This window comes from Puma concolor, chromosome B3 (assembly GCF_028749965.1).
Source record: "Puma concolor isolate L17-30 chromosome B3, mPumCon1.1.hap2, whole genome shotgun sequence".
NCBI classification, from domain to species: Eukaryota; Metazoa; Chordata; class Mammalia; order Carnivora; family Felidae; genus Puma; species Puma concolor.
In genome coordinates, this window is record NC_141672.1 from 142,916,321 (window position 1) to 142,930,534 (window position 14,214).

A 14,214-nucleotide genomic window follows, 5' to 3' on the forward strand; every position below is an offset into this window, starting at 1 on the left:
ATGTATGCCAGGCCTCTACCAGTTTGCTAGAGAGCTGCTGGGGAGAATCAGAGGGCCTGACAGCTAAGTCTGGGTTCAATTGCTATAAAGTAGTTTGATGTACAACCAAGGAACCCACGTCCCCATGGAAAGAATCGATTGGTCACCCGCAGATTGAGGGCAAGGATAAGCATTAGTCAACTTTTTTCCGGCTCTTTTGTAAACAGCCCGGCAACCATCTGTCCTTGCTGATGTGAACTCCGTCCATCCGAAGGCAGCGTGTGTTTGTCTGGAGGGATGTGGGTGGGAGGGAGATCTAGATTCTCCCTTACGGCCTTTCCCATTGGGCACTAGCCAGGTGTTGCTTATAAATTGATGCAGAAGATAAGGACATGCTGGCCTCTATATTTCGTTGTGGTCTAGCTTCTTTCTTAGTAACAAGCATTTATTAACCACTGGCCACAGCACTTTGGACAAACAACCGTATGTGTTAGTACTGAGATGCAGCTTTCAGGGAGTTAGGAGTGAAACATGCCCAGATGCTAACTCTAAGAATAGCTTTTTTAAAAATGTAGAAATTAAAAAAAAAAAAAAAAAAAAAGAGTAGAGATGTATGCAAATTCGTGTAGTAAAAACTGAGCATTGGAACGTGAAGCAAGCTATGAAGTTTTACTGTAAGACATAAATACTTGAATAATATACGGATACTGCACGTTTTTTAATGGGACCAGTAAAAACTGTAAACGTGTCAGTTTTACCCAAGGTAATATAGGAGTTTGGTGTGTTTCCAATTAGAAATTCCAAGTTTGTCATGAAACAGGCTAATCCTGTAATTCATCTGGAAAATAAAATGGCAAAAATCTGCCAAGAGAATTTTAAAAAAGACAAGTGAAGGGGGGGCCTGCACTGTTACTGCTCGAAATAGTCCTTAAAGCTATGTTCATTAAGGCAGAGTCATATTGGCACAAGAATAGACAAATAGATAGGGGCGCCTGGGTGGCTCAGTCGGTTGAGCGTCCGACTTCAGCTCAGATCATGATCTCACACTCCATGAGTTCGAGCCCCGCGTCAGGCTCTGTGCTGGCAGCTCAGAGCCTGGAGCCTGCTTTGGATTCTGTCTCCCTCTCTCTGCCCCTCCCCCGCTCATGCTGTGTCTCTTTTTGTCTCTCAGAAATAAACATTAAAAAAAATTTTTTTAACTGTAGGCATAATAAAAGGAAATATTGGGAAATGTATTTAAAATTGGGTGCTAGAATAGCTCTTTTTAAAACAAAATGCAAAACACAAAGGTTTTAACAGAAAAACCTAACAAATCGGGGCACCTGGCTATCTCAGTCGGAGGAACATGTGACTCTTGATTTCAGGGATATGGGTTTGAGCCCCACGTAAGGTGTAGAGATTACTTTAAAGACAAAAATCTGGGGCGTCTGGGTGGCTCAGTCGGTTGAGCGTCCGACTTCGGCTCAGGTCATGATCTCCCAGTTGACGAGTTCGAGCCCCGCATCGGGCTCTGTGCTGACAGCTCGGAGCCTGGAGCCTGCTTGGGATTCTGTGTCTCTTTCTCCCTCTGCCCCTCCCCCGCTCATGCTCTGTCTCTCTCTGTCTCAAAAATAAATAAACGTTAAAAAAAATTTTTTTTAAACAAAAATCTTAGGCGCATCGGAGGGGCTTAGTCAGTTAAGCACTGACTCTTGACCTCAGGGTTGTGAGTTCAATCCCTATGTTGAACTTCAGGCTGGGTGTGGAGCCTACGTTAAAAAAAAAAAAAAAAAAGAAACCTAACAAATTTAACCACAAAATATGAAAGTTATGTAAGATGAGTGATAAAATTGAAATATACTATAAATTGGGAGAAAGCGTTTGCAACATAAAATAGAAAATGACGTGCAGGGGTGACAAGAACAGTACCTATGAATGGATTGGAAAAAGATAAAAATGTAACAGAAAAATGAACAAAGGGTACAATTGACGTAAGAGAGATGTGAATGACTAATAAACATATGGATCAGGAAAATGCAAATTTAGATAAGAAACTAGTTTTCCATAGATTGGATCAGCCTTAAGAAACACAAGTTGAAGTTAAATACCCATTTTTTTGCCCATCAGGGTGGCCCAAATGTCAAAGATTGACAAAGCTAGTTATTGATGAGGGTGAGGGAGAGAGGCACTTGCGTGCATAATGGTTGGAAATGAGAAATTGGTCCATCTGTTTTGGTCCATCTGTTTGGTACGGTGCTGCCCTGAGTTTTAAACGCACGCAGCACTCGGTTCTGTGTCGCATCTTCTAGACGCCCTCAGTGTTGCCTCTACTCACTGGGTATTCGAGCCCTGGCTCCTTTACAACATGGCGCCAGGCCTCCAAGGAGGTGAAAGCAGAAACTGCCAGGCTTCTTCTTGAAGGGCCAGCCCCAGCCCTGCACAGCAGCCGTTCCACCAGCCTAAACTAGTCCTAGGCCAGCCCAGACTCCTGGAGGGGGCGCCCCAATGGGAAGAGTGGCTCAAGGGCCTGGGGATAGGTGGGGTCATTGGCTGCTATATTCTCAGATTCACCATCACAAAGGTAGTTAGAATAAAGCAGATTCCTCCTTGTACACTTCAGCAGTCTCTTAAGTGCTTGCTTATGTGTTTATGTGACTTTCAAAATAGTCTGTTGTTTTGGTCCACATTTCCTGCTTGACCGAAACCACATAACTAGTTATACCCATTCCAGGTTTTCGGTTTTTTGTGGGTTTTTTTTTTTTTCATTTTTTCATGTGATCTGTGGATGACTTCTATAAACAGAGGAAAACACACAGCAAAACTTAGCTGTCTAAACGTCCGATTTTGTAAACTCCGGGGTTGTGTTATTGTGAAATTAATTAAAAACAGTGTTTTATCAGTAGATGCTATGGTGGTGGAATTAAAGATTGTGAAACGTCTACTGTGCACAACTGACCTTACGCTGAAGTGAGAAAGTCCCGAGTGATCCCGAGGCGGTCACTTATTCTCACGCACACGCGTGCACATACGCACGTATACACACATGCACACCTTCAGGATTTTCTCCCAGCCTGGTCTGAGAATGCTGCCAGATGGCCTGGGAAGGGGACAGTCACCAAGCACCACCCCTGCTGCAGTCCAACCGCCATAATTATGGTGCATATCATTTTTTAAGTACATCTGTTTCTTCTCAGATTCACTAAGTGGGTCTGTACTCTATTCATTCAGCAGCCCTTCCAAATGCTTAGTGTATGAAGCACCCTGGGGATGGGCACAACGATTTCTAAGCCTGGCTCCCGCAGGTGGTGGGGAGGAATGTGCCAGTAAAGAGCCCTGGCATCAGTCGAGCCTCCTGGACGCCAGGACAGAGCTCTGCTCAGGGTGCTTCGCCAGGAGGCACAGAGAAGGGCAGCTCCCCCAGCGACCTGATTGGAAGTGAGTCTTGAAAAACAAACAGTAGGGGCGCCTGGGTGGCTCAGTCGGTTGAGCATCCGACTTCAGCTCAGGTCATGATCTCACAGTCTGTAAGTTCGAGCCCCGTGTCAGGCTCTGTGCTGACAGCTCAGAACCTGGAGCCTGCTTTGGATGCTGTGTCTTCCTCTCTCTCTGCCCCTCCCCTGCTCATGCTCTGTCTCTCTGTCTCAAAAATAAATAAAAACATTAAAAGAAAATTAAAAAAGAAAAGAAAAACAAATTGTAGCTGGTGAGGAAAGCAACGGGTGTGCAAGGAGAAAAGGAGTGTATTCCAGGCAGAAGAAACAGCTTGGCATTTGGGATGAAAATAGCTCAGCACAAGCTCTGCCTCTTTGGAGTGGAGCCGGGCCCGTGGCTCGGGTTTATCGGAACTTACACTGAAAGGCGTAAGCAGGCAGGCACGGCGGGCCTCCTAGGCCAAGTTAGGACCCACGCAGTAGACGGGGCTGGCCAGGTTTACATATTTTGTTTTCCCTCCTCCGCTGGCAGGTGGATGCTGGGTAAGTGGGGACGAGAGTAGAGGCTAGAGGCCACCTCAGAGAGGTAACGTGACCCTGAATCAGGAGCACGGCATCAGGATGACCGCCAGTGTCATCATTATGTGGGCCATCTGTGAACAGCCAAGAGAAAATTTTATCTTATTCTTTTTGTCATGTGCTGGGATTATACTATATTCTAAACCAGATCAGAAGATAGGTATGTGAAATGTAACCCATTCTTCTGACCCGTTAACCTCGCACAATTCTGTTTTAAATTTGTATTATAAACTAAGTTTTCTTTGAACTTTCCTCTGGGAGCGACCAGGAATTTGGTTTCTTGGATCACTCCTCTCCCCCCCATGTATAACTTATTGTTCAAGTAGGTCGTCTTGAAACCCTTTATAAATTGCGTATCTAAATCTCGTGTCATGCTGAGTTGTCCAGTTGACGTTATTTTTATAAGCTTGCTTTTCGTTGCTGTCATAATCCACTCATCTCTTATAAATGCTTCTGTCTGCTTTGCAAATGCCGTAGCCTCTGCACTAAGATTTGCACCTGTGGTGTCATGCTGGCAAATGGCTTCATGTCCTTAGGTCTTAAAATACTCTTTCCTCCCCACCCTCCCAGAGGAAGCACGTGTGGGAACTGGCTTGCGTAGGGTGATAGCGTCACTTCTCTTAAATTTCTGACTTAATGAATTACAAAACAGAAAAAGCAAATCTGGTTTAATTTAAGGAGGGCCTTTAGGATCACCTGGTGTGATAGAAAAGCTAGGCATGAATTGGGAAATAGTTTCAGGCAAACCCTTAGTAAAATGCTCACCACTGTGAGATCAGACAGAGATGAAGAATGGACGTTATTACCGTGTTTTATGTTCTGTGATTCTATATAGAACACAAATCCTGGCCAAGCACCATGCCTGGGCTCAAAGCCGTGAAGGAGAAACCAGGGGCAGCTTCGGTAAACGGAACCATCCTTACGCTGTGGTTGTGAATCATTTCTTAGTTGTAACCGGAAGCACCTTGCTTTCCTGGTAATTAACTAGCGTGTGATTTTTGCACTTACTCCCAGGGACCAGAGTCACTGCGTGTTTTCACGAAGGACAGTTGTTAGGGTGGCGTCATGACTTAGGCTGATAAGCCTTCATCCTTCATTTAACCCAGTACTTACACTGCTCTGCCCTTCCAGCACATTCTCCAGGGCACACAGTGCCCCCGACAACGCGCGCACGAGACACCTATAGGCTCTTAGGAAAGCTTGCAGCCCTTCCCAGTGTAACAGAGAGCAGCAGTTTGGCTGGTGGGGTGACCACCGTAGCTGTGGCCTGTCTTATTAGGGGAAGGCAAAGAAGTGAACATTAGTGAGTGTAGGCAGTGTGCATTCGTGTGCATTACTCCCTGGGCCCGTTTGAGAATGAGGCTAACCCTGTCAAGTAGCATGTGTTCAAAATGTATTACTTATTTTCTTTTTAACGTGCATTAGAGAAATAACCCATATTGAATTACTTAACACTGTAAATTTGAAATCCTGTCTACGTAAGCATGTCCTGGTGATTCCTAGAGCTAATCTGATGCAGGATGTATTAATAAATGGGCAAAAGAGGTAAATCATGGCAAGGATATAAGGTAAAGAAAGTCTTAGGGGGGGTGCCTGGGTGCCTCGGTTGAGTGTCTGACTTCAGCTCAGGTCATGATCTCACAGTCCATAAGTCTGTGCCGATGCTCAGAGCCTGGAGCCTGCTTCGGATTTTGTGTCTCCCTCTCTCTCTGCCCCTCTGTTCGCACTCTGTCTCTCTCTCTAAAAATAAAAACATTTTTAAAAGAAAGAAAAAAGAAAATCTTGGGGCACCTGGGTGGCTCAGTCAGTTAAGCGGCCGACTTTGGCACAGGTCATGATCTCACAGTTCATGGGTTCGAGCCCCACGTTGGGCTCTGTGCTGACAGCTCGGAGCCTGCAGTCTGCTTCAGATTCTGTGTCTCCCTCTCTCTCTGTTCCTCCCCCGCTCATGCTCTGTCATTCTCCGTCTCAAAAACAAATAAAACATAAAAAAAAACTTTTAAAGAAGGTCTCATGTATCCTTAGTATAGAGAATTTATCTGGAAAAAAACTTAAATAGGTTGAAAGACCTGCTCAAAAATTTCTCCACGCATTGTTCAAGGAATGTGGGGATAATTGACCTCTCCTCTCCTTCTTTCTTAGATACATCCCACCGTTGATCTGGGGGAAAAGTGGACACATCCAAACAGCCTTGTATGGGAAGATGGGAAGGGTGAGGTCGCCACACCCGTATGGGCACCGGAAGTTCATCACCATGTCCGACGGAGCCACTTCGACCTTCGACCTCTTTGAGCCCTTGGCTGAGCACTGTGTTGGAGGTGAGCTAGTGTGGGTCTGTGATTGGGCCATCACACTGGCCAGTGAGGGAGCGCGGTGGAGATCCTCAGGCCAGCAAGTCACCGTCACACCTGGGGGCTGCTAGGAAGTCCCCTGAGGTCCATCACTTCGGAGCGACCGCAGGGATTAGCTCTGTCTCATGCTTGCAACTCACCGCGCAGGGCCCGTCAGAGAACATTGTTGAGTAGTTTGTGAATCCGCTTGCGAAATACGGAAGCTGGGTGTAAGGGGTCGAGGGAGAACTTGGAGCCCAGGCCCCCCAGGACCACGCCTCTGGTCTGATGACAGCAATAAAAGCTAGACTCTTCTAAGTGCTTTAAATATCCGGGAATCTCGCTTAACCCTGGCAACAAGGTTGGTACCTTGTTATCCTTACTTTATGGATGAGGAAACTGAGGCTCAGAGATGCAGTACAGGCTGGTCTTATTTGTTGGCTACTCACACACAGTACAGGCTCTCAGGTGCCCTCTGCTTAGCTTTCCATGGACAAAAAGCCACATTGAGGTCCATTTGCGCGAGGGTGTGGGATACCCGTCTGTCAGAAGCCGCTCCGACTGCCACTGCTGCTAGAATTTGGCATCGCTCGGTCCAGCCCCCGAGTAGGGACCCATCGGAAAGGGTCCACGGTGAGGACTCATGTTAGCATGGTGGCTTCCTTTGACGGCTGCTCCTCCCGGAAGAGAGTTCTTTTGAGTTCTGAAGTACGCAAGGCACCTAGTGTTTTCTAGGAGCTCGGTGACTATTTGTGAGTAAATTGCAGTAAACGTGTTAAAGCGCTCAGTTATTCGTAGTAACCGGAACCGCTGACTAGACAGCGACGAAGCTTTAGTTTACGTTCCCTTCGTCTGGAATACTAGTCCCCAGACCTCCCTCCCCGTGGCCGCCTCCTTCTTGTCATTCAGGTCTCACCTCAGATGTCCCCTCCCCAGGGGGACGGCCCCCACCTCCCCTCGCTGGTGTTTCCTTCCCGTGTAAATCCACACCTTCCTGCCTTAGTTCTCCGCGGCACCTGCCACTCTGTGACCTTATGGGGTCCGAGCCCCGAGCGGCAGCCTCCCACTCAGCAGTCCCAGAAGGAGTGAATAAATGAATGGGTTAGGAGTCCCCATTGTGTTTACACATCTCGTAGCTCATCGTTCAAATATCTGTTTCTCCGCCTTACCATCAGATGCTTTTTTCTCTTGCTTCTAATGTTCTCGCTCCTACCAGTAAAGCACAAAATTTGATTTCACCACTCTGTTCTTCCTCCCAGGACCAACACGGAAAATTGAAAAGGGGCAACCTTTGATGTTTTGTTTACTCCTTCCTGTGTATCACCCCCCGTCCCCAGAAGGGGACGGATGAAGGTGGTTCCGTACGCGTGTCCAAGAGATGCTCTAGGAAATAGCAGCTCTTTTTTTTTTTTTTTCTTTTCCATGATTTTTTTTTTTCCTGGCTACAAAAGGGATAAAAACTCATTTTGGAAAATTTAGATAACATAGGAATATTTTAAAAAGAAAATAAGCACCACCTAGAATCCCACCGCCCAGAGTTCTGTTGTTGGCATTGTGTTTCCTTCCAGTTCAAATGCATTGTTTTTCCAAAGTCTGAACGATTATCCATTATGTTATATGTTTCTCCTGTCATTCAAAGCCTAAAAGTCTTCAAAACCATGATCTGAACGATTAATATTCTACAATATGGTCATGCCACCGTTTAATGATTCATCCACTGTGGAGTTCACAGTTTTCCTACTGTACGTAATTCTATGGTGAGCACCCTTAACCATAAAATTTGAGGCAAGAGTCCGAGAGCTGGAGCTGCTAGGTCATGTCTGTAAAGTTCTGCACGTTCAAGAAGATTTTAAAAGTTGTTTTTATCTTAACTTTTGGAAGGGACATTTATGATCAGACTTGATACCCTAGATACCACTTTCCTTTTAAAGGAAATCTATGCAAAAATTTTCTTAAAAATGAAGGAAGCCTGTGTATTCATGTTTTCAAGTGGGTAATTCATGCTTATGATAGAAGATCCAAAAGGTACCTATAAGATAAGTATAAGTCTCTCTTCCACCCATGTACCCCCCGCCCCAGGGCCCTCCGCAGTGGTACCCACTGTTAGGTTTCTTACGTATGACTCCAGAGCTAGTGGATACATTTATAAACATAGATGTCTTTGTTTCCTCCACACCAACGGCAGCGTTATCATCACCGTTTTCTGCACCTTGCTTTTTTTCCACTTAATATGCGTTGGGGAGCTTGCCCTATCAGCATATGTAAAGATGTGTCTCATCATTTTTAAGGGCTACATAACATTTCATCACTTGGATATGCAACAATTTATTCAACCAGACCCCTGTTTCTGGGCATTTAGGTTGTGTTCAATCTTTTGCCATTATCCCCGATACGGTATGGATCTTGTTTTCCCAACGTACAGGTGTATCTGTAGGATAAACACCTGGAAGTAAAATTCCTTGGTCAGAGAAGTCTGTGCGGATACTGCTTCTTACTTTTCTATTCATTCATTCCACCATTCATGCAGGCTTTCAGACAGAAATTGAGAGTGAGATTTGGGAACTTGTACAGCAATGTGGCAGACAAACTTTTTATCTGTCGAATCTAATAATAAGAAATGGAGATTTAAATTTTTTTTTCATTTTGTCTTTCCGGTGAGTGATTTGTATCCTCGTTTTCAAAAGTATCTGTCCACGGTCGGAAACTTTAAAAACTGACCCTTCGGCATAAATAGTGTGAGAAGCACTGGTGTAGACAACTCCAGCTCGAAGGGAAGGCTACTCTTCCCAGAGAAGTGCGTGAAATTCAACGCGAAGCTCCCTCCTGCTGTTTTCTCAGCCAGGGATGTGTAGTGGTGGCCATTTATCCTCACCGTTTACTGGATGTGTCGGGCTCTCTTTCTTCACCCTGTAGATGACATTACCATGGTCATCTGCCCCGGAATCGCCAATCACAGCGAGAAGCAGTACATCCGCACCTTTGTCGACTACGCGCAGAAAAATGGCTACCGGTGCGCCGTGCTCAACCACCTGGGCGCCTTGCCCAACATTGAGCTGACGTCACCACGCATGTTCACCTACGGTAAGTACGGGCACGGCCAACTGGAGGCCCCCTTACTGCTGTTCGCACTCCGAGTGTGCCGTTACCTGGTTAACTAGCGTTACCTTGCTAAGTGCAGAATTTATGCCCGTCTGCGAGCGGCAGTGGGGCACATGGTGATAAGGCAGCCAGCTTGGACTGGGCATTCACGATGCCACGCTTCACATCAGCCTCTCAGATGGGCACCGTAGCCACCCCCATCTCATCCTGCCTCCTAGAGACAGAGAGCGAAACTCACAGGGGAAGGTTTTGCCCCAGGTCCCCTGCTGGCCAGTGTCAGAGCAGGGCCAGGAGCCGGACGGCCAATGCCCTTGCCCACGGTGCCATCCTCACGCTCGTTCCTCAGGACGCTGGTGACTGGCGTGCCAGGGCTGCGGTAAGGCACACGCACGACCGTGAGAAGGGAATCTGGCACACCGACAACTCATGGGATCCCAAGGTCCTTGAAGACAGGAACTGGTTCTCACACTCAGACAAATGCTTCTGGCCTTTGGTTGAAGTCTTGCATTAGCCAAGGTTCTGTCTTCCGGACTGCCCCGGTTCTTGATTCTTATTTGAGTCTCCCTTCATGTTGTAGATGTACACATAAATAATAAACATAGAGTATAGGGGTTCCCGGATGGCTCCGTCAGTTAAACGTCCCACTCTTGGTTTCAGCTCAGGTCGTGATCTCATGGTTTCATGAGTTCCAGCCCCACGTCGGGCTCTGCGCTGGCAGCGTGGAGCTTGCTTGGGATTCTCTACCCCTCCCCCACTTGCACTGTCTCAAAACAAATAAATAAACTTAAAGAAAAATTTTTTAAACTAAAAAAAAAAAAACCACAAAGTATGTGTTTGAGTATGTGCAAACGGGGTTGTTTATACCCAAATAAATTATTGTGTGTTTTAATGGGAAACAATTGAAAATTGCATCTATAATCTCACCATAACTGGGGCACCTGGGTGGCTCAGTTGGTTAAGTGTCCAACTTCAGCTCAGGTCACGATCTCACTGTTCATGAGTTCGAGCCCCACAGGGGGCTCGCTGCTGTCTGCGCAGAACCTGCTTCAGATCCTCTGTCCCCCTCTCTCTCTGCGCCTCCCTCCCTTGTACTCTCTCTCTCAAAATTAAACATTAAAAAAGAATAATGATATGGGGCGCCTGGGTGGCTTGGTCGGTTAAGCGTCCGACTTGGGCTCAGGTTATGATCTCACGGTCCGTGAGTTCGAGCCCTGCGTCGGACTCTGTGCTGACAGCTCAGAGCCTGGAGCCTGTTTCAGATTCTGTGTCTCCCTCTCTCTCTGCCCCTCCCCTGTTTATGCTCTGTCTCTCTCTGTCTCAAAAATAAATAAACGTTTAAAAAAAAAAAAAAAGAATAATGATAAATAAATATAATCTCACCATAATTGTAATTTTCTATTTTTTAACCTTCCCATTCTTTTATCTGGGTACATAGTTTTTATGTAGTCGCAGTCAAGGTGTGTATATGTAAGGTGACCTAATTTAAATAATCTTGTATTTGCTAACAGGTGCACAGTCATTACGTTTGATCTTTGTAAGAGCTTCCCTCATCGTTTATGTAACTGTTCCTCTCTGTAGTCCCTTTAGTATATTTAGAGTTTTTCAGCATTTTTTTAAAACAATTTTTTAATGTTTACTCATTTTTTGGAGAGATTGAGAACAGAGGAGGGACAGAGAAACGGGGACAGAGGATCTGAAAAGAGGGCTCTGCGCTGACTGCAACAAACCCGACGCAGGGCTCGAACTCAGACTGTGAGATCATGATCTGAGCCGAAGCCAGATGCTCAACTGACCGAGCCACCCAGGCGCCCCTAGAGTTTTTCAGCATTTTAAATGATGATACTATAAATATCTTTCGCGTAGAATTTTTTTTCTCTTTAATGACTACTTTGGATTAAATTTCCAAGAGTAGAATCTCAGAGTCAACATTTTTTATGTGTATTTGTACATCTTGTCAGATGGTCTCTGGTTTATGCTGCTCCTGGTGATGTGTAAGGGTGCACCTGCTCTGTGCCAGCCTGGGTGCCTTGTGCCCCGCTGCTTCTCTGCACTCACTCCCACAACTAAGGACACTGTGTTACAGACTCTTCCGTTCAACAGTTTGGTCAGCGGCTTGAAGATATAGGTGAAGGTCCAGATTTACAGATAACTCAGGCACATGGAGAATAGCGAGTGTGTGGGAGACAGGATTGCATCCAAAAAGCAGAAATGGCAAAATCTGGGGCGCCTGGGTGGTTCAGTCAGTTAAGCGTTCGACCCTTGACCCTTGATTTTGGCTCAGGTCATGATCTCACAGTTGTGAAATCGAGCCCCTCGTCCAACCAACTCTGTGCTGAGAATGGAGCCTGCTTGGGATTCTCTCCCTCCCCCTCCTTCTGCCCTCGCTTACACCTCTCTCTCTCAAAAAAAAAAAAAAAAAAAAAAAAAAGATAAAACCAATTCTCTTTTTAAAAAATGGCAGAGGGGCGCCTGGGTGGCTCAGTCGGTTGGGCATCCGACTTCGGCTCAGGTCGTGATCTCACGGTTTGTGAGTTAGAGCCCGGAGTCGGGCTCTGTGCTGACAGCTCGGAGCCTGGAGCCTGCTTTGGATTCTGTGTCTCCCTCTCTCTGCCCTTCCCCTGTCTGTCTCTCTCTCTCAAGAATGAATAAACATGAAACAAATTTTTTTTTCGAATGGGCAGAACCTAACAAAAATGAGAACGACAGGGAATGGTTATAAGGTCCTGTGCTTGGATATAAAAATCCATCTATACAAGTTGAAGATGGGGAGGCATGGTATGACCTCAGGACCCCAGACAGAGGCAGACTGGGGAGCGCTAACAGCAACAGTGTGCCAAAAACAAGACCAGAAATGCTAGCGGGGGCACTTACTGCGTGCGGGACCCCGTGTTGATGTCTCACACAGATGTAATCCCTTTGATCTCCACAGCAACCAGGGAGACACTTAGCAAAATTGTGATGAAAAGGCATCCTGTGGCGCAGAGAGGTTAAGTAATTCGGGCAAGGCACAGAGCCAGGCGGTAGGAGAGCGGAGAGGAGAGCCTGGGTCTGGCGGCCCGAGGGGCCGGGATCACGCTGGGTAGAAGCGCTGGGTGTGGGTGGTCCAGGCCCCTGCCCCCGGGGGGTGCTGTGCCAGGGGCCGTCGGGAAAGGACACTGACTGGGTCAGGAGACATTCGCACACAAGCCGGGAGATGGGCTGAAGGAGCCGAGAAGAGTAGGCTCCGTGCTCCGCGTGGTCACAGAGCGGCCCTGCCGCTGCCTGCTGTGGCCTGGAGCAGCTCTCTAACCTCAGTTCCAGATTCTTCAACAGCAAAACGGGGGTTCCAATTTTACTGTTAAACACGGGCTCCTGAGGACTTAGCAGGCAGCCGAGTGCCCGACATGTCGTAACCATTTATTAAATGTGTGGTTTATTCTTTTTTTCAAATACTTGAAGATCTGTTAACACGAGCGAGGGAGGGATCAGCCTGTCTGTGGCCCAGATAAAGTTCCATAGGAAGAGATGGGACTATTGGTAAACAGTCCTACAACAGTGTGATGGGTGAGGCAGCAGCAAAGGGAAACCAGCCTGGGGGCGCCTGGGTGGCTCAGTCCTTTAAGCGTCCGACTTTGGCTCAGGTCATGATCTCACAGTTCATGGGTTCGAGCCCCGCATAGGGCTCTGTGCTGACAGCTCGGAGCCTGGAACCTGCTTTGGATTCTGTGTCTCCCTCTCTCTCCGCCCCTTCCCTGCTCGCACTCTGTCTCTGTCTCTCTCAAAAATAAATAAACATTAAAAAAGAAAAAGAAAGAAAGAAAGAAAGAAAGAAAGAAACCAGCCTGTCTCCAGAGGCAAGCTGTCATGTTGTAGAAGGAAGGATTCTTCCAGGAAAAGCATTTGAACAGGTCCTCAAGGTCACATGGGTCAGAGCATGGCGTGTCTGGGCTGGTGAGCTGAATCTCAGCAAGGGAGATCCCGGGGGTGAAGTCGGTCCATCCAGGGAGAACTCAGTCCCCACCCCCCCCACACACACAGTTACTCAAAGCCAGCTAACCCTTTCCTTTCATTTGTTGCTGTTACAGTTTGTTTCATTAGAATTTTAGAAGCAAATTCCTATTGTTTGTTAGATCGCAGTAGTTTTCCGGAAAGGCGGACGACCTACAAGATATGTTTCCTCTTCAGTTTCTCAAAAACCTTTTTTTAGGGAGATAGTCAGAATACACAAAATAGAGAGGATAGTAAAATGAATCCAAATAAACCCCTGTGTGCCCACCATTTGACCTCAACAATTTACTAAACTTATGGCCAGGCTCGTTTCACCCATCACCCCCTTCCTGCCCTTTCCTTCCTCTCGAAGATTATTTTGGAGCTGGTCCCAGAGAGCCCATCATTCCATCTGGGACTATTTTAGCGGATGATGCTAAGATACGCGGACTCTCTGTAAACTGTTTCAGTTTGCTAGGACTGCCGTAACAAATACCATAGTCTGGGTGGCCTCAACTACAGACATTTATTTTCTCATCGTTCTGGAGGCCAGGAGTCCAAGTTCAAGGCGTGGGCAGGCTTGGTTTCTTCTGAGCTCATGCGTTCTTCTCCTTGTCTTGTGCATTTATGTCCGTGTCACCCCCTGTCGGTGTCCTAATCTCCTCTTCTTATAAAGACACCGGTCAGGTTGGATTAGGGCCCCTCCCAATGACCCCGTTTTAACTTAATTACTTCTTTAAAGGCCCTTCCTCCAAGTACAGTCACATCCTAAGGCAGTGGGGGCTAGGACTTCAACACGGTTCGGCTCATAAAATAACGTATCATACCACCATCACCCCTAAAACACCCAC

The 14,214-nt window shown here is 46.7% G+C and overlaps 1 protein-coding gene across 1 annotated transcript in view; it reads left to right on the forward strand.

The window, feature by feature from the left end:
* Positions 1-14,214, forward strand: part of ABHD2 (abhydrolase domain containing 2, acylglycerol lipase) — a 106,298-nt gene that overhangs the window by 57,149 nt on the left and 34,935 nt on the right. The window contains exons 4-5 of the mRNA XM_086711597.1: positions 6,111-6,286; positions 9,212-9,379. Of these exons, the coding sequence (XP_086567723.1) occupies positions 6,111-6,286; positions 9,212-9,379 (344 nt within the window). The remainder of the gene's footprint in view (positions 1-6,110; positions 6,287-9,211; positions 9,380-14,214) is intronic.